Below are 25,244 nucleotides of genomic sequence, written 5' to 3'. Positions count from 1 at the left end.
CTATGACAAAAGGCACCTGGGAATATGAGAAAGACACTATCAATGCCCTCCTGAACAGTCAAGGAAGAAATTCAGTTTTTATCAAAACTTGGTTCTCACCCCTGACAGAAAAATCTGTGAGAAACCAATTTTTTTGCTCTGATCATTGCAAATAAAAAAGTCACAAAAATGAGGCCAGAGCCAAGCAACGAATCATAAGGACTAAAAGTTGAAATTATACTCAATTAAGAAAAAATGAAAATTATTGATAACAGTAGTAGGAATGGGAGCATTAATAAGTACTTAAATTTCATCATAATTTTGGTAAATATTGCACACTTCAATATTTATTGGTAGATACATTTTAGGTTACCATAATCTTTCAGATAAAAATTGTATTGGAATAAGTTAAGGTGAAATCTCACTTGCCTGTAAAGTGCTGAAAGTGGCCGCTTGTTGCCAGGTTTTGGTCTGTATGGTTTTGGTTCTCCTGCCATGTTGATATCTGAAAACAAACATTTGATATCAGTAAGTCAAGCATCTGGAAGTTTGCAAAGGCACCTTCAAGTCACTGAAAATGAGTAATGGGCAGTAAAAATGGACAGCATAACTAAAACACTGGTCTAGTTTTTACCTCTTCTGAACTGATGCTGTAAAACTTTCAGAAAGATTTTTACTGTAATGCATGAGAAATTTAGGCAAAAATATCGGTTATTGTTAATAGAGAGAGATTAAATTTTTTAAACACAAGAGTTTCTACTTAGCAAAGCAAATAATGTATTTCTAATACAGAAAATTTGGATGGTAACTTAGATGATGGAATAAACTATGATCTCAAATCAAAATCTGTTGAGGAGGACTGCAACTGTTCTGGAGAGCTCCCTTTTAGGATCTCAATAAATGCACACTGATCTTTAACTGCTACTCTATCATCCACTCAGAAAGTATCTATTTCCCATCCCAAATGCATCACTCCTTGGAGAATGAGAAAATCTGGTTTGCAAATGTTTTCTCTTAAGCAGATACTTATTCTTCTCAACAAGATCAGAAATCTTGTGAACACTTTGAAGGTTCACTTATATTCTACCTGTAAATTTATGCTTGAAATATAAAAGAAAGTCGACCTTACATAGATATAAGCTTGATATGGATATATAGATATATAGCTTCTATAGAGATATATAGTTTCTATAGACAGTATTTTTGTTCTCAAATTTGTCTTTTCATTGGAATCATACTCAAAGACATAGCAAGAGATAGATGTCTCATTATGATTGCTATATGTTATATATGGAGAAAGAAGCAGAGACCCTTCTGAGGAGAATACCTTCTGGAGCTTAGGAAGCTGTCTGCATAAAAACAAACCTATATTAAAAAGCTCCTCCATTCTGATTAAATGTTGCAAAATCGACTTTACACTGAATCATATGGATAAGGTGAAACTTTTGTTTAGGAAACAAACTTCATGCAGTTTGAGGGATGCTGCAGCAAAATCTCTTCTCAGCTTCAATAATATATAAAAAGAATAAGAAAATCATCAGAATTATTTCAGTGTAAAATTGCTGTGACAGAACATCATATCCTATTAAATGTGGAATCACGTGGTGGTTGAGACTTGCAAGAAAACACATTTTTTCAGTGAAGTCTGTTTTTACCTGAAAAGTCTATTTCACCCTGAAATTGACTGTGGTGGAGAGAGATGTAGAAAGATAAGGTGTAGGAGTAGGGATAAACACAGTTCAGTGTTTTAGCAGCGATGCTAAAGGCTCAAACATTTTTATTTATTATTTTTGACCTCAAAAGATGCAGTAAAAGCCTGAGACTTATTGACTGGATATTTTTACTTCACGCAAAATTAATAAAAAACTCCCAATCTGACCTATCTTAATAATTAGAATTATTGAAAATGCATGTCCTTTAGACTTCTTTTTGACAGAAAATATTTTGCCGATAGAAATTTCAAACTTCAAATATTTAAAAGAATTTTTAAAAATTTGCACTTAGTTTTGGTATTTTGAGCTCAGCAACATGTATTTAAAATTATAAAAGAATCTGATATAAAATGCTTTTATGTAGAAATATATAATATACAATACTTAAGTAAAATTTTCCTATATAAAATATTTTGGTATTAAGTCTGACTGCAGTTTCTTCTGTAGGAGCTGTAATACATTAAATCATATTTTTTCATAAAATAATAATTTTCTTGTTTCATCTACCTCTCTGAAATTGGAGAAATATTTGTAAGCAAATTTCATGCCTCCTTGAAATTCTTTCCTTCCCTAAATTTTAGCAAGTGATTTATTAAATATACATTATTTTTGTCTTCCATTTTTATTGTGAGTTCAGCTATGATGCCCTTATTGCAAGATATATAAATTCTAATATGTTGAATCAGCAAAGTAAATACCAAGCATTTCTGAGAACCACTGAGGAATTCTGATAGCTCTGTTGCATTTCCATCAGTTGCTGGAAACAACAGAATTGGAATAAAATTTTTATCCTGTGACCTTTGCAATAATTAGACCTTTTCATACTATTTTTATATGTCATTTTAAGGTCATTGACTGTGTTGGCTTTCATCATCTCCTACTACAAGTTGGAATGATTTTAAGGATAAAAAGTAGAATTATAATCTGCTCTTGGGAAATATCTGAGGCTATGGTACCCTCTTCAGAATAACATAATCTTCACATATTTTTTGTCTATCTGCTACCGTTTCAGAGTTACATCTTAAATGTTCTTCTCCTTAAACCCTTATTTACAGTTTTTAAAAACTTTTTCATATTGTCCTAGGACAGATCAATGCTATCTTGATGACTATTCTTATAGACCTACACTTGCAGCTCTACAAAACCCACTTTTAAAAAAAATTGAGTAGTGTAGAAGGCTAAGGGCTGTTAGTTATGTGTTCTCTTTATTTCCATCAAAAATGTCAGAAAGGTGACACTGTAAGAGGCACAGTGGCAAAGCTGTTCAGAATCACTTAAGATTCCCTTGCATTTAAATAAATCTCTAAACAGTGAACTCCATTATACAGATAGTAATAGCCAAAAATTCTCTTTAGCACAGGAAATAGTTCTTAGAAAAGCTGGGCACATGGGGCTTTTCTGTTAATATGAAAGGGATTGAATAGCTCTGCAACTCCCTAAGCACTTTGTAGCAAGTTAAGAATGGATGTAGGAAATGCTTTGAAAAGTTAGAAAAGATTTTCACCCCATTATTTTTTCAGCACTATCTTTTCCAGCCTCAATTTTCTAACTAAGATTAGAAGTGAACTTGTCAACATTTCTCAAGATAGATTATTTCTATCCCAACTGGAAATCTTGTGAGATAAGCTGTTCTCTCCCTTCATCCATCATTGGTTTCACAGCAGACATTTACATCTACTAGATCATAAACTCTGTGTCAAATAAATTTGCTGTCAGCAGCACAGAGATTTACCTGTACTAATGATTCCACCCCAAGGAATGCAGAAACATATCACTCCTAAAGCTGTCAAATTAGCTACTACACTTGTACATGAATATGTACCAGACAACTTCCTTCACAAAGGACCCAGACATTCACATTTCTTCTGGGGAGGCATAGATTTGATTAATTGGCACCTGATGGATATAGAAATGGCTCATGGTCATGCTCAAAAATGTATTAATTTGGTAGATTTTCTACTGAAGACCACTGATGAGTGGCATTCCTTGGGGATCAGTATTGGGACTGGGGCAGTTTAACATCTTTCTAGGCAACACAGACCGTGGCATTGAGTGCACCCTCAGCAGGTTTGCCAATGACACCAAGCTATGTGGACACTGGAGGCGAGGGATGACATCTAGAGAAACCTTAATAGGCATGGGAAGTGGACCCTTGTAAACCCTATGAAGTTCAACAAGGCCAAGTTCAAGGTCCTGAACCTGGCTGTGGGCAATCCCAAGCACTAACACAGGCTGGGGGGAGAATAGATTAAGAACAGGATTAGGGGGTGAAGATGAGAAGCTTGATGTGACCAGGTAAGGTGTGTTTGCAGCCCAGAAAGCCAGCTGTAACCTGGGCTTCATCAAAAGCAGCGTGGCCAGCGGGCAAGGGAGGGGATTCTGCCCCTCTGCTCTGCTCTCAAAGCACTGTGAACAGCTCTGGGGCTCCCAGAGTAAGGATGTGGGCCTTTCTAAGCAAGTAGGGAAGGACCATCAGGATGGTCAGAGGGATGGAGAACCTCCCCCATGAAGACAGGCTGAGAGAGCTGGGGTTGTTCAGCCTGGAGAAGAGAAGGCACAGGCACCTTCCCTATGTGGGAATGGAGCAGCCCAGGGACATTGTTTTCTTGGCTTTTATACTAGAAATGATCGCTTAGATATCAATACCAAGATAAATTCATTACTGAAATTCAAAATACTATGGAAACACTACAAATATAAAAATGAATATGCAGAAAGCAACACATTGTAATGCAGCATCCTGGTCTTATGTGTTTTCAGAATCAAATGAAATTACATTCTTTGTGAAAAGAAATTAATTCTTAGTTCTATACTTTCCAGTTATCATGGCAGAGCTTAGTCAAAGAATGAGATTTAGATTTCATTCAAGGTTGTGTGTCATCAGCAGAATAGATCTGATTTTCAGCATATTTTTATTTGGAATTGTACTGAAAATGCTTAGTGGATAATGACAAAACATAAAAATAATTGAAAAAAGAGCATGATTACCATTTTAGAAGGCCACTCATTGTATTGAGAGGCTACATAAAATTGTCTGAAAAGACAACTCAACACAGCACGATCTATATTTCTCCTATCACCATTTCCTACTATTGACAGCCTACGTCCTCCAGACATGAACATCCCACTTTGGGAGAAGCAGTATCTGCTTGTCCTTGTGCTTTGCTCCCAGATTCCCTAGCAAAGTAATCTGAGAATCTGGTCCTGAAGACAACAACTGACTTAAAACAGGCTTTGTAAGTGCAAGCAATGCTACTTAAAAAGCATTCATACCCTAGAATTCTTACCCTTTAGATTTTTTAAAAAGTGTTATTTAAAAGAAAAAACAAAACCAAAATAATTTTTTTTTCACAAAAACAAATGCCATAAGAGGAAGCTTCAAGAGGCACTAACTCAAGTAATGAAAACAGGGATTTTGAAGCTTTCTGCTGACAATCTAGAGCCCATGTCTCGGGCTACATCTAATCTAAAATTAAGTGGAGCCCTTTCAAGGCACTAGTACTCTTTTATCTGTTGTGTTAAATTGTTAAATTGTTTCTTTCCATGACTTTTAGCCTCAGTTTACAAGTACTGTCCTATGCAATTTCCAGATACAGGTAGAGAATGGATATGATCTAGAAACTACTGCAGGAACTTCACCCCATGAAAGGGAACAGATCCACATATCTATAATGAGTACCTAAAATTTAATATTAATTATATGACTTCTGAGTGTGGGCTCCATGTTAGAAAGACTGGAAACCAAAACCTGGAGCCAAGAAAACTCCAAGTACCTTTAGAACTCAAAAGGTGATTTTCTAAGACATGTTTCATCAGATGTTCCTCCACACATTCTTGTGAATGGTTACAGAAATGGAGACATTCCTTGAACAATTCTACACTTATTTTACTTAAATTTTTGATTAAAAAAAATGTATCATTGTGTATTTACAGATAAGATGGAAATAGACCAATATTTAATGGAAGAGATGGTAATTTAAATTAGGCTATAAGAAGGAATTCACATAGTGAATGTACAGTCCATATACAGAGGGAGGTATTGATGGAGAGAGACCAGGATGCATTTTCTCCTCTTTCAGATGACAAAAAGTATTTGGGATAGAAGAAAAAGACCAAGAGGTAAACGCAATTTAGAGAAAGCTTGTAGCCATATGGTTTATAGCATAACTGTACACCAGAAAAGCCAAGGCTAATCTATCTTTCTTTTATACTCTTTCATCTACTAGTTTTATAAATTTCTCTGCTGCCTGCTAACAAAATTTTAAAGAAGTCATATGACATTTTTTATATCATAAACTTTCTTCTTTATATGTTCCATTGATTACATGTCATCTCCTCCCTTTCCCCCATCTCTAGCATGTGAAAAAAGCAGAGAGGAAAGGACAGCTCTCTGTTCTCTTCCATTATGTGCTCAAATTGTACAGCTGTAAAGACGAAACTTTCCAGAAAATTGAACACAAGCTCAAATTGATTCTCAAGGCTAGTAAAATGTTAAATGGAGCTCAGGGTCACAACTTTTCCTTTTCCATAATGGTATTAAAAATTCTTGTGGGACTCTCAGTATTTGGATTTTCTCTTGGCGTTGAAATAATTGGAAGCCTTTTTTTGTACACAGATGACAGCTATTGTTAATGCTTCATACAGAAAGAACTGCTTGTTGAATAGTACATGAAATTGCTTTGTTAAACCATTTCTTCTTTCATTAAATACTGCTAAAATGAAATGAGGCTAGAGGATTATATAAGCTATCATTCTTAAAACCATTCAGTGGCAAAAGTGTCAGGAGTTGTCTTGCAGGATTTTTTTTCTGTTCCCCAGGGAATTGGGTTGGTGTGAGGACAGGCGACAACTAGAAGGGGAAATCCTGTCCTGTCTGTATGCCCATCACACATCATTCCTTCAGGGCCCTGGAGACAGCAGTCTCAGCTCCAGAATGGATGCCAATGTACATCATAGCTGAGGGGGAGCTTTGGTCTGCCTTGGTTTTTGTGTGTTTGCTGCTGTCCCTGCACCTCCCACCCCAAGTAACACCACAACCTGGGCCACACTTCCTGGCACTATTGGTTGTGCCATCAGCAGTGATCCATGTCCATGTCTAGGGAGAAGCATCTCTTCTGCCAGGGGAAGGGGAGAATACTTATTCCTGCCCTCGGACTGACTGTCCATGGACTCCACTGTGATTAAAGGATCTGTGGCCAAGACCCTAAAAACTGCTTCTCTTCTGGTGCTTGAATCTCTGCAGAGGAATTACTGTGATGTGGCAGGAGTCCCCCTGGGGTACTGGGCTGCAGGGGAATGAATTCTCACCATTCTCACCACAGAGAACACGGCATGCCTTGTGAAGGGATTCCTATGGGAAGGAGAGCAGCACTGTTGCTGGCAATCCTGCCCACTCCTCCTCCTCCTCAGCACAGGGCTTGTGCATTCCCCTGGAGGAAGTTTGACAATTGCAGATGCAAGAGAATCAGATTCAGCCTCAAAGGAACTATGTGGCTGTGGTCATGGCCACTTATCTGCAGCTCTGTAAGAGCTCTGGGGGTTTGGGTGTTTGCTGTAGAAACACAGCCTGGTTTGTGCCATGGCAGCCATGAACCTGACTGTCACACATGTTTCACCCCACCAGAGCCAAATTATAGATGCAGGCAAGTATAGTCTTTGTGTAAGAAGATCCTGTTAATTTAATCAGGCTCGCAGCTTCTGTTTCTCACCAAGAGAACAAGATTTCTTCTAGGTACTTGCTTAACATGTGGACTAGCAAATTATGCACATGCAGAAAATTAATGTTGCCATGAGGGTAAAAGAAAGCAACAGAAAAGTACATCAGGAACTTTCTGCTATCTTCAGGAAAAAAGAAACAGTTTTTATGTAAGCCTAGCCAGCAAGAAAATGAGCCAACAAAAAGAGTTCAAGCAAGGAGTCTCATATGATTGCAAACCTTGTTTGCACTTCTACCTTCTCACTGCTGTTAATGGGAAATAGAACTGGTCCTTGATTTCCAGGGTTTTTTTTTTTTTTCCAAACAGTGAAGAGTGCAAGGATTACCTTTGCTTTCTCTTGATCACAGTAAAGATGCTGTTTACAAATAAAATATAGAGCATCTGTCTTCTTTCAGATCAAGTGCAATCATTACAAGGCAGCAGGCAACAAACTCTCTGCTGCTCTTCTCTGATAACAAAAGATAGTTATTACCATGAGACTCAGACAAAGCTTCGTGTTGACTGGATGTCTGAGTTTCTCAGCACTGCAATTAGCCCCAAGCAGAAACATTAAACAGTGTGGTGGGGATAGAGTATGAAAGTCCCTCATCTACTTATTTCAGATTTCAATATGATTTATTCTAGGGAACATGCCCTGAATCTTGGTAATTTTCAGCTTGTCCTCAGACTACATTTTTTCTCTCTCTCTTTTCTAATACTTGGCTACATTCTCTGCCCCATGGCCATTCATCTGACTCTCTTACTGATGTTAACTTCATGCTCCTAGCAATAGTTTTTCATGACAATTGAAATCTGTAGTGTACAAAAGAGTTCAAAATCCCCATTGCCCCAATCCTTTGTCTTACTCACTATTTCTCCTGCAGATGGTCAACTTTATTAACTCAAACATGAGGAATTTCTTTTTTTTCTAAAATAGCAATCACAATAACATTTTGCAAAAATTTACCAACATTATCTGCATTTGTTAATCATATTTCTTATAATCTTCTCATTTTCTCATAATCTTGCAAAGTGAATGTAGCCAAGGCCCTCTGGGCATCACAGGCAGAGTGGCTTCCAGAGAGATACTTTGCAATGCACATGTCATTCTGCGTGTTGCAGCCTGGGACCTTTCCTGGTTTGGGCAGGAGGTTTCAGCAACCCCAGGGCCAGGGAGCTGAGGCAGTAGGTGATGGTTTGGGGCAGAAAACGTTGATGGACACCTTCAAAGTGCTCTTAGGTATGAGGGCAGTGTGTCTCTCTGAATGGCTGGCTGGGATCAGGTTTACAGTCATCATTGAGGGGTTGGTATGTTTGGCACCCTGAACTTTTCTGACAAAACCTTCAAGCTGAGGTCTGACCTTGAAGTTATTCCCACAGACTAGAGGCTTTCATCCAGGCTCACAACAGATTAGAGAGGAGTCATGCTGTGGATTTCACTGAATCATGAACAATGGTGCTCACTGATCAGGGAAGCTGGCGGGAGTGACAGAAATGGTCCTCTGCAGCCCCAAATGAACTTTCAACACTTTCCAATAATATTTCTCTCCAAAATGTCTGATTTTACCCTCATTCTCCGACCTGAAATCTTTCCTCTAAACTTCACCACTCTTGGCTTTTCAGATGATCTAAGATGCAGACTTTCCTGTTGGTACCATATCACTTGAAAAACCCCTTTGACCCAAAACAATTACTCTCAACTAATTTCAGCTGTTCAATTCTCCTTTCCACATACTCTCTTTCTGCTCATGATTCTCATATTCCAGGTTTTGTGGATTTAGAGATCTATAGAGGAGGATCTTTCAAGCTCCAAGTTTACTTTGGAATCACCTAGCATGTCTTCTAGCATTTTCTTTCCAGTGTCAGCTTTATGAAAACTTGTGGCCCATATTATAGACTCATAGAATTATACAATAATGTATGTTGGATGGGAGCTTTAAGCATCAAGTTGTCCAAATCTCTTGCCATGGGAAGGGATATCTTTCACTAGATTGGGTTGCTCAAAATTTTGTCCAAGCAAGCCTTGAACACTTCCAGCATTGGGGAACCTGTGCAGTGCTTTCCCACTATCATTGAGGAAAAAATTCCTTATATCCAATATATCACATAATACAGTCCTGAAAAGTTTTGTCTTTGTAACACAAACAACGTAAATCATATGATGGAATTAGCTCATACCTTAAAATGGAAAAACTATAAATATTACCTTAATTCTAATATAGTTTTAGTATGATACAAGAATATATATATATATATATATATATATATATATATATATATATATAAATAGTATTTGTATTATAAAATAATATAGCAGTAACATATAGAAGGTAAAGTGGAGACAGTTCCATTGGAATTTGGCACATGGAATGAAATTTTATTGCGGAGATGATATGCAAATTAAGCTATGCCTAATCCAAAATTTCCTTAACAGCAATGCTTAGGTTCTAACCATGTTCTAACTCTCTTTCATTGGCAGCTTTTGAAGTTGCTCAGTGGATTCCATTTGGCGACCAGACAGCAAAAACATAGCGGTCTATTGCAAAAGCAAAGCATTTAAAAATTGCAGATACCAAAAATCTTCAAAATTAATGATATGCATTGTTGTCTTATTTCTTTCTCTGTGACATTCTTGCAAGGAAAATGGAAGACATGATAGGAATACAGAAAATGCTATATCTTTTCAGACTGATAGTTGATATACTGTAATTTTCTGCCTTCAGCAGCCCCAGATACTTTGGAAGACACAAGAACCCTGAACTAGGTAGAAATGAGATTATTTTCCCTCCATTCTCTTATCATCTCAGCATGATTCTCCTCCTAAAATGCATAGCAGGTTAGGATTACTTTAAGTCCTAAAGCATGATGTTTTATCTTGCTTCCCTTACTGATTTTGTCAGTACCTAACTGTTAGGAGCTGGAACTGGAAATCATGACAATTTCAAATAGCCTTACTGCTTACATAAATGCCTTATTACTCTTTTCTTGCTGGTATATCATATTGGTGCATTTTTTAATGAAAAAATATTTTTTGACAAAAAGTGAGCTTTGTTTTGGCTTTATAATTCCACTACTCTTCACTGCCTCAAATCCTTTTTCAAACACTCTTTCACTCATCATTAATAACAAAAATCATAAAAGTCATGTCAGAAACCCATTCTTGAAACATAGAACATAATGCTTCTCCATACAATTTATTGGATGTTCATCTGATGTTTTCTTTTGTATTTCTACATTTGGATTTGCATGCAAATATACTTTACGTGCTGCTTCACAGGTTCTCTCACAAATGGTTTAATGTACTACATATTATCAATGACATGAATTTGCATATATAAAGGATCAATAGCAGGAAAAATGTAATAGCTTACTAAAAATGATATTATGAAATAAAATAATTATTTTGAACCTCATTAAATCAAATCTCAATATCAAAAGTATTACCAAAAAGGACCACATGACATATTTCAGCTGAATTTCAAAGAAAAAGTATAATTACCATGCACATTAGTACACAGAGCTAGTGAAGCTCTCACTGAACATTCACTACCTTTTATGTTAATTGGGTTCATGTTCTTCTATGCTTCCTAGTAACATTTTCTGTCTAAGCCAGCTTTGCCATAAAACTGTCTATTTTTATTATCCACAAAGCAAATATGTAATTTGGCTCAGAAATCATATGAACCAAGAACTCCCTCCCTCTGAGTTAATTCTTCTCCCCAGAAATCTGTGGGACCATAAGACTTCCAATTTTTTTTCAGAACGTGATTATTTTGAGCAAGCTGCACATAAACACACATCACAAATGTTTGTAAAAAGGCTTTGGAAACTGATCTTTACTGCTGTTGTGATAAGAAATACATAAAGCTAGACAAGATAGTGAACACCAGTTGGACATTCACTTCCTTGAAGGCATTTTGGATTTATATCAGATTCCTGTAAGGAGTTCAGAATCCTTATTTTTGCTTTTGGTCTCATTGGAAGCTATAGCATTTTTTCTGCAACTTAATCATGAAGCTAACAAGGCACAACCCTCATCTCCACTTAAATTTTCACCCACTTTGCAAACCCCTAGCCAAAGTTCTTGCATTTTTCCTTTTCCTTTATGTACTTGTATATGTATACTTGTGTGTGAAAACATTTGCAATAGAAGCATGTATTTTTTCACCTGGAAAATTTTTTGTCAAGTTTTGCATATCACCTTTACCACGCAGTTTCTGAAAATCGAAGATTACATAGGAACACTAAGGAATATTGAATGCCTGAATCCAGCCTTAAATTATTGTATTGAAGTGGATGCTGCAACCAACTGCTTTTAAATAGAAAACAAAACATGTCTTAGTCTCAGAAATACCAAATCTGAAATTCTTATCTAGCATTATTGCTAAAGGAAGGTGCGAGGATCTGTCATAAATCTCAGTACCTGCAGCTTTTAGATGGTTAGATTATTTGTTTCTTCTTTTTTTCCCCACTCTGTGCAAGAAGAAATTCTGGTGGCTGTTCAAATGAAACAGCTCTCTAAGATCACCTGGAAACATTAATCTTCTGGACATACTGCACAAATCACTAATCTCATGCTTGTCATTAAAATGAGTTAGGGAGTACAAGGAGAGAAGAAAGATGCAGGAAGATTTTTAAAGCTTTTGCATTGTTATTTTAAGTTATTTTAAGAATAAGTAAGATCCCTAAATCTTACATTGCAACAAACAGAATGGCCAGAGGAGAACCATGGGCTGAATGATCCCTCTGAATAAAAATAAATGTGATTCAACACAATGCTTCAACATACTGTCTACTAATCTCTTGCTTCCTTGTGTTTAACTCCTTCTAGGACACTTAGGACACTGCTGTTAACAACATGGGGTTTTTTTGGTGGTTTTTTTTTTTTTTTTTTTACTTTCACTTTCAAGCAAAGCCAAAGATACAGCTAAACCTTTAAAAATATATATGCTGGTCTGATATATATTGAACCAACAGACTCAACAACCTGCAACCAGCTGTGCTAACCTGTGCTCTGCTGTAATCTCAACCTTACAACTTTTTCTTCATTCATTGCTTCATTTTATGCCATTCACTAGAGTTCTGAGTCACCACCATAGAAGCTCCAGATTCAATGGAAAATTAACCCTTTAATGACAATTAAGCATTTTTTGATGCAAATTATGCTCATTAGTTTGGTTTTATTTCTCAAAAGCCTTTTTTCCCTGAGCACTTTAAAGAGTTCAAAAGGCTGAGCTAATTTAAAAACAAAATAAATCATAACATGGAAATGCTTCTTAGCTTCAGCTCATAGAAGAGGACTGGACCAAGATTAGTTACCCACCAGATACCCAAGTATTAGTTACCCACCAGAAGCCTAGTGCTCACTTCAAGGTATCCCCAGGTTTGGATGTGTGAGGGATGCAATACAGTTTGGAGTCTATTAATGTTTTCTTACAGTTTTTCATTTAAGTTGGTCTAGAAATAGAGTCTGTTCTAACTCTTGTTCTGTTTGCAGTAAGTAACAGAGAAAGGTCCATATTTGCTTACTTACATTCAAAAAATTATTTCAGTATTTGACACCTCTTTTAAATTAAAACAGTACTCAAACCTACTTCATTTAAGAGATCACAGGTCCTCAAATCCTGTTCAGATATTGAAAATCTGTAAATCTCTCATTCCAAGATGTGTAAAATAAACATGCCAACAGAATAATTACTATCTAGTTGTGCTTTCTAAATTAAAATCTCTGTGTTTTTTTCTCTGATACATGCACAGTTTGGGGAGGTGAGTGATACTGCTGGGTCATGAATATCTATCCCCAAAGGAAGACAAAACCCATTTGCAGATAACAGTGGCTCAGTTTTAGGTTCAGCAGGTTTTTCAGGATACTCTACCCCTGGTGACACATGCTCACAGGGATGGTCATGACGGATGGTGCACAGCACATTTTTGTCTGCTAGGATGCCAAGCAAAAATGAAATGGTGTTGCTGCCCTGTCAGAACAACGAGTGAGGGCAGGTGTGGCAGGGATTAGTGCTGTCACTTACACAGGCCTCCACTGTCACATAGGGGTACTGCAGAGAAAATGGGGAACAGGGGGGCAAGTAAAATAAGAGCATCCCATTAAGAATATAAATATTCCACTCAGGTCTGAGAATGTTCATAAACTGGGTACATCCTGCTTTACTTCTGCCTTTCTCCATACCTCTGAGTGCTTCTCAGGCAGCTCACATACGAGTCTGTGAAAAAGTCTCTGGCGTGTGTGACAGAGTATCACAGCAGCGTGGATGCAGAAATTATCTAGCCTGGCACAGGCATCCCTTAGGACTCTCAGGATGAAACTGAGGTCTTGCTTTTCACAGAACAGTGTAACAAAGTTTTATGGTGCGTGCATGCAATCTTGCATTTGCAAATACCTGAATGTATTTTTCATGCATTATCAAGAGAGCTAACTGCTAGAACATTTGCATATGGAAAGCCTCCCATTTATGCAGACTACCAGGTTCCAAGTTTCTCTAATCAAGGAAAGGTTCTAGTTATCACAAAGAATTAAATTTTATTTAAGTCTTTTTAAAATGAAAGAAAAATGAAATCAGTGTAAAAATGAAATCAGTGTACAAAAAGCAGAAGACACTGGGAAAGCTACAATTTTAAAGGTGCAAATATGCTTAATATATGAATATAGCTTAAATATTAATATTTTAAATTTTATATCTGCATTTAGCAAAATGTTGCAGTTTTACAGAATGCAGTCTCTGCAGAATAGTGTGGCAGATTTTACTAGTGTTTGCTTTTGCTGGTCTACTAAAAGTATGAACCTCTATTCTGATATAGGATGATACTGGGAGAGAGGTGAATCACAAATCTTTTGTTCATGTAGTCAGTTCTGTAGTTCAGTCACTGACAACACAGCAATGAAAGGAATCTGTTCAAAGGTCAGATACAATTTTCATTTACATATCTTAGAAAATACACCTCAGCAACAATTTTAAATGTTTAATATTAGTTAAAGTAATTTTTATAAAAATAATAAAAATATTTTATTCTACTTTTTACTAGGTATATATATGTTTGCTTAATAAATTAATTCACTGTTTAATAAAAAAAAAAAAAAAAAAAGAGACCTCCATACATGAAACTTTCAGTGTTAAATCCCTGTACTGTCAACAGAGGTAGGAAGTAAAAGATCCACCATTCTGTCAAACACATGGAGAAGACATAGCCCTGCTAACTAGTGGCTAGCACAGCCCAAAGACTGAGTTTTGGAAAAAAATTCTTTCAGTCATTATCTGAGTATCAATTTACATGGTAATATTAAAAAAAATCCCAACATAATGACAAATAACAAAACAGGACTACAGAACTACTTCTATTAGGAAGAGTGCAGTTTTTGTTTACTTTTAAAATTCATCTCTTTCTCCCCTTCTTTCTTCTACAGACATGCCTGCAAATGTCAGCACCCTTTATTTCCTTTTTATTCCCAAGAACAGGACTTGTTGTATGCAATCACTCCTGAAAAATGGTTCTTAGTGATCTACATAAAAGCCAAGTTCTCATGAAGGCAATCCATATTGTGGAGACTGAACCTGTTTGACAGGTTTCCCAGGAAATAGCTGTATCCACGACTGCAAGAAACAAGGTCATTTTGGGCCATGAGATTATATATTAATTGTGGCACCTTGAAGCACATGGTGCCTCCTTGTGATGCTTGGGACTCTGCCTTTTGTACCCCACAGCCCCTTTGTGATGCAGACACTGGAACCACATGGACCCCTGGCAGCCCCATCCAGAGTCACCCATCCCTCGGGCTCACAGGCACTGCCATGGCTGCAGTCTGCTTTATCCAGCAGAAACACGGGCTGGCACAGGGGCAGTGAAGCACTGGGGAAGTGTCCACACAGCCAGGAACATTTCACACAGGTGTCTCCAGTGCTAATTGAAATATTGACTTATTGACACTGTCACTGCACGGCAGGGTTCAGTCAAAAACCCAGCAAATCAACAACAGCAGCAGCTTCCTTTTACTGACATGGCCATACCCGAGTTACAATCCAAAACCAAGAGATGAAACAGTAAGCTGGTTTAAAATATAACACCAGAGCTATCTCTCTACGGCTAGGTTGCAGCTTTGTCAAAACTAAAAATACTTTTAGCAGTGCAATAGCTTCCATTTGTCCCAATGGCTTCACCTGCTGAGCAATGAAAGACAAAGAGGTATTATTTAATTTTTCAGGTGTGCATGTTTCTATACTGATTATTTCAAAGGATAAATTGTCAAGCCATTAAAAAATAATCAGGCCCTCAACAAAGCCCCCCCACCTTTCCATCTTTTCCTGTGTTCACTCCTATATCGCTCCACATGAAACTGAAAAAAAAAAATTGGCAAAAAATTGAATATTACAAATAAAATTGATTCCTGTGCCCATTGCTGTATGATAACACAGATACAATCAACAACAGTTTGTGAAAGACTCAAGGTGCCTTTTGTCTCCAGGGTGTATCTGCAGTGAGCTTGTGCTGCCATTGGGGGCTGAATAATCAAATTCTGCATAGGGAATACAGATGACTAACCAAAGGTACTGAATTGGTGCAACTTGCAATCCACAGCTGGAGTAAAAAGGACACACAGAGAGTTGCTCCTGCTGTCCATTTCTGAACGTCATGGCACTACCCTTCAGATTTCTGGGATACATGAAAGGTGTCATATGGCTTTATTCCTGCAAAAATGTCCAAGCACTTGATTGTATTCACATATTTTGTGTTTTTGGGTTTAGGTTCTTCCACAGCAATTGAGGGAAAGAGACCAGCTTTTCTTTCTTTAACTAACTCCAGTGAGATGAAATGGATTATTGCTGCTGTTTGGATGTGATTTTTTTTTAAATTACAATTGAACCAATAATATATTTTAGGAAAAAAATCAAAAGTGTAAACACTTTGGAAAGAAAATGGCCATTGGGATAAGGACTTTAATAATTGAAGAGTTTCTCTACTTACACAGTTTCTTTAAATTTGTCATATAGATCTAATTTCTTGAAACTACATTTTGCACTCTCTGCCATTTTAACTTAGACATAAAGTAAGGGCTTGCTAACTTCTGTGAAAGTACTGAAAAAAACCTCGCTGCAGTTCAGGAATCTTAACCTATGACATACATATAAGTCTTCCTGACATTTTGAAAAAGATTAGAAATGAGATAATAAAGTGAAGGCCTTCTGAACAGGTGATTAAAAGGGAAAAGTAGGGAACCACTAGCTTACTTTTTCCTTTCTAATCATGAGCCTGTCTTTGACAGCAGTTATTTTCCTCATCTTGACACCATTAAATTCCCTCCTGAACATATTTATACTTCATCTATAACCTTAGATTATAATTGTAAGCACGGTGACCAAAGAAAAGGACAGAGTCCTCCCAAACGGCACCCTGAAAGCAATAAAAAACCAAATTATAGGTGGGCATTTGAGAAATCACAGATATTAAAACTGTAAAAGCTGAAGAGAAAATCCATTTGGCATAGGAAGTGTGGGCAGTGGAGCATGTCATTTAGTTATACTAGAAACAGAATTAGTTCAAAAGAAGAGAACTGGTACTTCATTTATTCCTAATATCTAAAATGCTTGTACCTGTGAAATTGAAATTTAGCTAAGAGAGTTTTGCTGTTCCTTGCTTTTATCAAGCTTAGGGATTTATTCTTGTGTTAGTACTTCTGCTTAAAGGAACAGTAATCAACTAAAGGATGGCTATGTGTAAGACTGTAAAACTGACATACTTTAACTACCAAGAAACAGGGAAAAGACCCAGAATTTTGGCAATGATCTAAAGGCTGTGATGGGGGTGGGAAGAGACAGAGACAGTCAAAAGAAAGGGCCATTTCAAATGCAAACTAATCCACTCTATTGCACACACAAGTTAATAAATATGACAAAAATTGCCTTCTTGTATATGATCTAAAGTATCATGTTTCACGAACGTAAAAATATCCTTTATGTGCTTTTTATATCTTTGGTCCTAGAAAATAAACAAATTCGTGAGTACTGTGCTAAATCAGAAAGAAAGAGTAATTGTACCCATACACTCCAATGATTACCTCTATCTGCCATCTCAGCAGCAAAGTGGTGTATCAAGAAGAAAGAAAAATAAAACAAGTTCTCATTTATGCTCTATAAACCCCATAAAGGTAAACAAGAAGGAGCTGCTAGCGATCACAGATAATGAGAAGTCCAGCAGGAACAAACATAGGAATAAAATAGAAATATTTTTGTTATTGAGCTGCATCCAACTGCTCTAGTAAAGGAGCTATGAATAGCCAATGTAAAGTCATGCTGTGATAAATTGCCTCAGCAACATAGATACACAAAAAAGTTTTAATTTGTCAAGTGTTAAAGCATGGATTTTGCAGCTTAGTGATCAGTAGTAGACTGCATTTGACTTGTGTCACTTTTTTCTAAACATTGCCTTTTCACACTCTGACTCTGCACCCAGTCCTGTCAGTCCCACTCACATCATGCTTGGGCTGAGCTCCGGGCATGTTCCTCCTGACTGCATGGGTGCCCCTTGTGCTATGACTTAGCATATTTACCACTTGATCTTCTTTTAGTGTCCTGCAAGATAAAGCCACTGACATGAAAAAACAAACATGACTTGCGTTCTCATATGACAAATGTCAGGGATTATGTATTGCCCTGTAATTTTCTGACAATAAATGTGTAATCATTTGCAGCAATCTTGAACTTGTTTCTACTGAAGATCCTAAGATTTCAAAATAGTTGCATACATATATTCAAAATTTGCATGTTTTACTTTGTGCATAGCGACAGTAGTGTTTAAATAGTTCAAATATGGACCTTGTTTATATTTTTCCAATTTTGCTCGAAAAATGTTTACATGTGAATTAATTTTCTCTAGCTCAGCAGCTGCTATTGTGCATCTTTCCCTAGCTATGAGTGCAGCAGTATTATATTCATCTCTGATTCCTATTCAATATAAAGAAAAAAAAATGATGTAGGCAGATAATGTCTTTTGTCTCTCTAAAAGCAGGTTTATCAGGCTGAACACTTACCTTCATAGATCACCAATAAAATCATCAGCAAAGCATGTAAATTTGGATTAACTAAATGCTCTGATGATTTTTGCAGGAAATTATTATTAATAATTTTGAGCATAGTGCCCAACAAGTAATATTGCCCAACAAATTTCTCTTGGGAAAGAAGAAGCCAACAGATTCTGACTGTTGAAATTTTCTGTATAAAAGGCTTTGACCAGTGAGTTCTCTTTTGTAATTATTGCTTGTATATTCAAGTGCTCATTATTAACAACAGCAATTAATAACAGAGTATAAATATCATGTTTGGAGGATCCAATCTGTCATTTGTTGTTATAACATTAAAAAATATAATGGCTAGGTATTCAGAGTAATCCAAAACTAGCTATAGTGATGGCAGAAGTTGTAATGTAGCCAGAATTCAGTCTTTGAGACATTGTATTGAACAAATCTCTTGCTACTACTGTAGATCAGTTGCATTTGTTCACAAAAATTAAGAATGGGGAAGAAATTTTTTATTAATAATATAAGCTTGTTATGCTTATATATTAGAAATATACTGCAAACCTTTAAGAGTCACTTAGGATGGTCCAGTACCTTTACTGAGTAATTCCATTTGCAAAGAACATAATAAAAGTAAATTTCAGTGTTTTTTTATTGTTCAAATACAATGTTAAAACAATAAATAAGATGTGGTAAGAATTCATCATAGTTTGCAAAATAATGTTCCTGAGAAAAAACAGAATCAATTTACTGGATGAAATGTTAACTGGGAGTAATTTCTCCCAGCATGTGAAAGCATTCTATTGATGGATTCTGCCCTCAGGAAAACTTGATTTTGTAAAGTTATTGTAACTGAAAAGGATGGCAAAAATTGGCAGTACACCGGCACTCTCTTTTAGAGAAAATAACTTGAAGAAAGCCACATCATGGTAAATTTCTTAGTCAAACTTGTTTCTATCTGATTTCAAATTTCTAGCATGGTGATTAATTAAAACTGCTGCACTTTTATCTCTCAACACCAGTTATTATGATAAATGAGATATGTGCCTTCTGATGACAGAAATAACAATTGTACCACACAGACAGGAAAAAGCCTTTGCATAGTTTAATTCCCTGGCTGGTGTCAAGCGGTATGACTAATGTAATTATGGTGCTATTTCTAAGCAGTTTGGATCTGTTGGTAGGTTTAAGGAAGCCAGAGGGATCTTCAACACAGCATTGACTAAAGGCAGAGTGCACTGGAAAAGGAAAGCTGTGATGCTGGATACATGTGAGCCTCTGCCAACTCCCACCTGGGAAGCAACACTTCCCCCTCTCCCACCTGAGTCATGGAGTGATGCATAGGTCTTACTTTCTCATTCTTCTCCTTCCTCTTATACATTTCTAATACTTCCTAATTGTGTAATGAGGTTCTCAAAGGAGGAACGAAATAGTCTTCTGAACCCAAGGACAGATGCATAGAAAATTCCTTGCCTCTGCTGCAACACCATCTCTGATTAAATTCACAGCTGACCCAGATCACCTGCCAATAAACAGTAGAGAACTGGTAAACACTTTTCTACTGTCATGAAGGCTCTTTTACCTCAAATGAACTCCCCATAGAAGCTGTCAGCTTGCCACAGGAAAACTTCTGTTCCCAGAGTTACTGTGGAACTGCAGACAAGGAGAATGTTTGTTCAGAAGGAGCAACTGAGTGTATCTGCTTGGAGATCTGATAGAGGAATTTTTTCCTTCTGTATGGGGTGTGTTTATCACAGGTGGCTATGGGAAAAATTGCATTAGCCTGGAAGCACATGGCCCACAATAAACACCTTCTGTGGGGATTCTGATGATAAATACTGGCAGCACATATCTCCTACAATGGGACTATCTTCTTAAGCCTCAGCTAGCAATCAGCTTAGTTCTGATACAGAGGGATTAATACATTCTCAGGATTTTGTATCATCCACAGTGATGAGAAATGGCACAAACTGGAAAAGAAGTCAGCCACAAAACATGGACATATATAGGTATATGCAGCTTCACTCATTTAAAGATGTTTAAAACAAAAAGAATATTTCTGATCTTATTTTGAATAATAAAACCCAGATATTTCGCATTTAAAATAATCTAAAAATGCATACAAATTTTTGTAAGTTTGGGAAAAGATTTTTTAGTACCTACTGTGGTTTTACTCAAATTTAATTTTTATCTAACCTCTGAGGTGTCAGTTTGTTAAGCGACCTCAGTGCTGACCAATTTAGCACTGCATGCAGGCTAAGAGAATTGGAATTGTTCAGCCTGAAAAATAGATGGCTTAGGGGTGATCTAATTGTGATCTTCCAGTCTCTGAAGAGAGCCTGCAAGAAAGCTGAAAGGGCTTGTAGTGATGGAAAAAGGTACAATGGCTTCAAAATGAAAGAGAGTAGGTTTAGGTTAGGTATTATGAAGAAATTCTTTACTGTGAGGGTGGTGAGATGCTGGAACAAGGTGTCCAGAAAAGCTGTGGATGCCTCATCTCTGCAAGTGTTCAAGGCCAGGTAGGATGGAGCTCTGAGCAACCTGGCCTAGTAGAAGGTGTCCCTGCCCATGGCAGGGGTTTGGAATTAGATAATCTTTAATGCTCCTTCTGACCCAAAGCATTCTATGATTCTGTGATTTCACACCCAAAATAAGGTGCAGAGATTTCATGATTAATAATTTTAAAAGGAATTTAAAATTTTTGAACAAACATATTTCTTCAGCGCACATGAGCATAAGTGGGATCTGGCTCAGGCCAAATTGCATTTAGTTTTGAGTAGAACATGCATCAAGCTAATTACTCTTTCACAGAGTAACATCTAAAGCTTATTAATATTTTCTACTCTTTGCTTTCCTGACTAGAATGAATCAATGATCAAACTAACCATCTATATGACAAATAAATTTCTACAGCTGTGGAAATGAAACAGGTGTGGCTGGCATGTATTCTTGGTTGGTCTTTTGTCATGGAACTGCAGATTCATTTTTTATTTAAGGACTTTGTCAGTAGTTATACATTACAAGATAAGGCTTGAATTTGTGTGTCAAAGAAAAAGAAAAAAGCTTGTTATGTACCAAACTGGAACAATATTATTGCACTCATAAAAAAGAAAGGTGCCAGAAGGAGTAGCTCATGTGTGTTGCTGAAGTCAAGGAGTATTAATTAGACACACATTATTTAAAACTATGTAGTATCTTAACATGCCATAAAATTAAGGGCATGACAAATAGAAGTTTGATTGCACACTAGGAAAAAAAACTGATGAAGTTATGGTCCAAAATTAACAAATTCCTTCAGAGTACAACTTTCTTAGGCCTTATAAATATCACAAATATCACCAGAATTACTGACATAGCTTTCAAACTGTTCCACTGGGGAAATTAATTAAATTAATCTCAAATACTCTCAGGGAGGGCATTGATAGAGCTTCAAGCATGTGATCTTCTTCCAAGGAAAAACAAACAGGATGCTGTTTTTTCGTACAGTCAAGAAGGGAGCTGTTACTTCTCCAGAGTGCAAACTTCTGGCCCCAATAGCACAATGCTTTCAATACAGCCTGGAACTGAACTCCATTTTCTTGTTTTTTCTCCATTTTCTCCTTTCCCTTACACATGCTTGCTTATTGCAAGAAACAGATTATGAAATATAAATTAATGCATAAAAGTTCAAATGGCATTTAATCATGCAGGATAGTTTGGAAGAAATAAGTAACAAATTGTTGCTTTCAAGTCACAAATGGTTGGTTTCTAGTATAACTAGAAATAGGTTGTTACAAAGAGATGAAAATAAAAGCGTATTTGAGATACGTGCCTTAATTCTTACTGGAGGTATATAAAATTTGTAAATTATGTAATTGAAAGGGAGAGATCTCAGATTCTGAGTCTTTAATCATCTTGTTCTACCATGAACTTTTACCATTAAGAGTTTATATTCAAACTCAGAGATCACAACATCAGACAATATTTTATTTATATAGCCTACAACGTTGTCTCTATAGACCCTTTCAGTGAGCTTTATCATTATTGTTGGTGTTATTTTTAGCTAGTTAGTAAGGAAATGACAAGAATTTCTCTAGTTTCTATAACTTTAGTTCATTGTTAGTCAAATCTTTCAATTACTGACTCTATCATGACAGCATTAAATGGAAAGATCACCGGTACCATTGGGCTCTGTGTCAAAAGGCCACTAAATATTCTTTTTTAAAACTTTCACCTTGACTGGATGGTATTAAATCCTTTGAACTTCAGTGCAGACACAAACTCTATCATGAACCATTTTTTTCTTATCTCATATTTTCTAGAGCCTTGAGCATCATGTTAATGCACTGGTATATGAAGTGTTAAATAACATTATTGTCCTAATATTTCTCAGTAATTTATGTCTAGAAAATTTATAATATAATAGTGAGCAGTGTGAGTGTATTCCAAATACATTGTAGCTTCCCTTAAAAAAACCCACTTATGGCAGGGTTTATAAGTTAGCTGCTTAATTTGCATTTGCTTGAAGCACAGCCAAATATGTCATTGTTAGAAAAGAACCCATCATTTCTTTTTCCTGTACTAAATGTGTTTTAAACCGATTCAGTTGGTGGGTTCTCAGAAGGGAGAGACTGAAAATACATACACAAGTTTTACTGATGTCTGTCTGATACAAGACATACAAAACTATCTTGCAGTTTCTTTTGCCTCTATAGGGAGAAGAGAGACCAAAGCTGCAGATAGATCTCTGAAGATACAGTTAATGATAAAAACAACTTATGCCTCTTAAAAAGTGACAATCTTGTGTAGAGTCCATTCTTATGGTCTGACTAAATAATTTTCCAAGGATTGCCTAAAATGTTGTGTCTCATAATATACTAATTCAATAATTCTCTTTTGTAATTAAAGTTGACTGCGAACTATATAAATGAAACTTGTCTTCTGCTGCTGTGAATGACAAGATAGTTACATGGCCTAAATTAAAGGATTCAGGTGTGCTTTTGAACACAAGGCATATTTCCTTTCTTTTCAGGATCCCAAATCCTTGACTGACAGAACTCCAGTGACATCCTTACTTTTATCCATTACTAAACTCTGCTCTCCACAGAGGAGGACTTGAGTATGGAGTTGGGTGAGACAATGATGTGCTTAGCTTGTTAGCGTTCAAAAACACATAATCACGGGGGATTATATGCGGTGCTTTTTATTAAGAGCTCTGGGAATCGAGGTATATTCAACCCAAATCTGACTCCGACCATACATCCGAAATGATCATGTTTTATACGCTATCGTTACATAACTTTCATGTTAATTATTAAACTTATATTGTTCTATTGTATACATAAATTTAGCCCCTCTCTGAATTTCCAACATAGTTTCTCACTATTCTTCTTATGGTTATATAATAATTACATTTAATTACTAAACAATCATCACATCTAACAATTATATAATTTATCATACTGCTTACGCAGGTGCAGTTGATCTGGGAAAGCACAAAGCCTAACATTTTAGATTCTATCTTTAACTTTTTCCAGGGTTCCACTATCAAGCTAACCAAGAGTCTGTGGAGAAATGACCTCAGAAATGAGTTTAAATTCTGGCTCAATGTGTATTTATATGTACATATATGAACAATAATAAGATGGAAGTTTCTTTACATACAAAGCAGAGGTGCACTTCAAAAAGTCACAGGTAGGAAAATGAGATTCCTTGCAAGACTAAGGTACATTTTAATGGTGCAACATTTATGTTTCTAAAACTCCAAACTTCAATAGCTTTGTGTTTGTATTAATTTTTTCTCAGGCAAAAACTACAGGAAATTATTGTAGATTGGACACTTTAATGGCAGTTTCAACCGATACTCCAACAAAGCAGCTGAAGAAACAGAATAAAAAGACATTCACTTGTAAGACATTCTTTCAAATTGGTGTTAAATCCCAGAAGAAAGGCTCCTAGGGCACGTTATATGTCTGTTTTCTGTGACTGCAATATGAAGGACAACATAATTGTTACTCTTTTCTAAGCAACAAAGACTTGATTCAATGCTATGTCAATCAATGTGAAGGTTGCCATTGATTTCAGTCTTGCATGACCAAAACTTTCATAATCAATAAAACAAAAAGAATGCTTGGAGGAGATGCTCAAAGGCAAAATATGCTGTTAAACACCCAATTGCTGAATGGACTTTTAAGAGAGGTTAGTTGGAAAATGTTCATTGAACATTTCTCTCTTCTGGTCTCTGACACATGATAGCCATGGCTTTTAATGCCTATCACTTACATGTAACTTGACTATCCACTAAAGTATAACCTTTTTTTTCATAAAACAAGGACAAATTATATTTATGGAGTTTTTTCTCACCCCCCAGGCATAACTCTGCGTTTCTGTTTATATACCTAAAACTTCTTTAGCAAGCAAACTTTTTTACTAAACACTTTAGATGCTTCAGGATACCTATTGGAGCTAACGGGATCTCTGGAGAGTAACTGACCAGTTAGCAAAATATAAATAATTCTGTAGCAGATCTCTTTTGTTTGAATACATACAGTACGTTCTGTGGAAGCAGGTTTTAAGTGTAAATATAAACATGTTCTCCAGCATAGCTAGTAGCATATTTTATATTGGGCTTTTTAATATTTTGAAACTGAATTATAATAAGCAGTCTTGGTTAATGTAAAAATGTGTATATATATTCAGGAGAAGGTGAAAAAAAATATGTAAATGTACATGCACATGTATTTTTAGAAAGGGGAAGAATGAAATCAGATTTCACAGTGACTGCACAAACATTTGCAGTAAGGAAATTCAAGTAGTATTTATAGGCAGGTCCATCCAAATGACCCTGCATTTCAT

At 36.3% G+C, this 25,244-nt stretch overlaps 1 protein-coding gene across 5 annotated transcripts in view; it reads right to left on the bottom strand.

Annotated features, from left to right (window-relative positions):
* The window catches only part of RALYL (RALY RNA binding protein like), a 368,275-nt gene that overhangs the window by 72,179 nt on the left and 270,852 nt on the right, over positions 1 to 25,244 (bottom strand). For all 5 annotated transcript variants that reach the window (XM_058042361.1, XM_058042353.1, XM_058042378.1 and 2 more), the window contains one exon: positions 409 to 484. In XM_058042361.1, coding sequence (XP_057898344.1) covers positions 409 to 484 — 76 coding nt within the window. The remainder of the gene's footprint in view (positions 1 to 408; positions 485 to 25,244) is intronic.

This window comes from Melospiza georgiana, chromosome 1, assembly GCF_028018845.1.
Source record: "Melospiza georgiana isolate bMelGeo1 chromosome 1, bMelGeo1.pri, whole genome shotgun sequence".
Taxonomy (NCBI): domain Eukaryota; kingdom Metazoa; phylum Chordata; class Aves; order Passeriformes; family Passerellidae; genus Melospiza; species Melospiza georgiana.
Note: the sequence above shows the minus strand (reverse complement) of the source record. Positions and strands in the feature narration are given on the sequence as shown.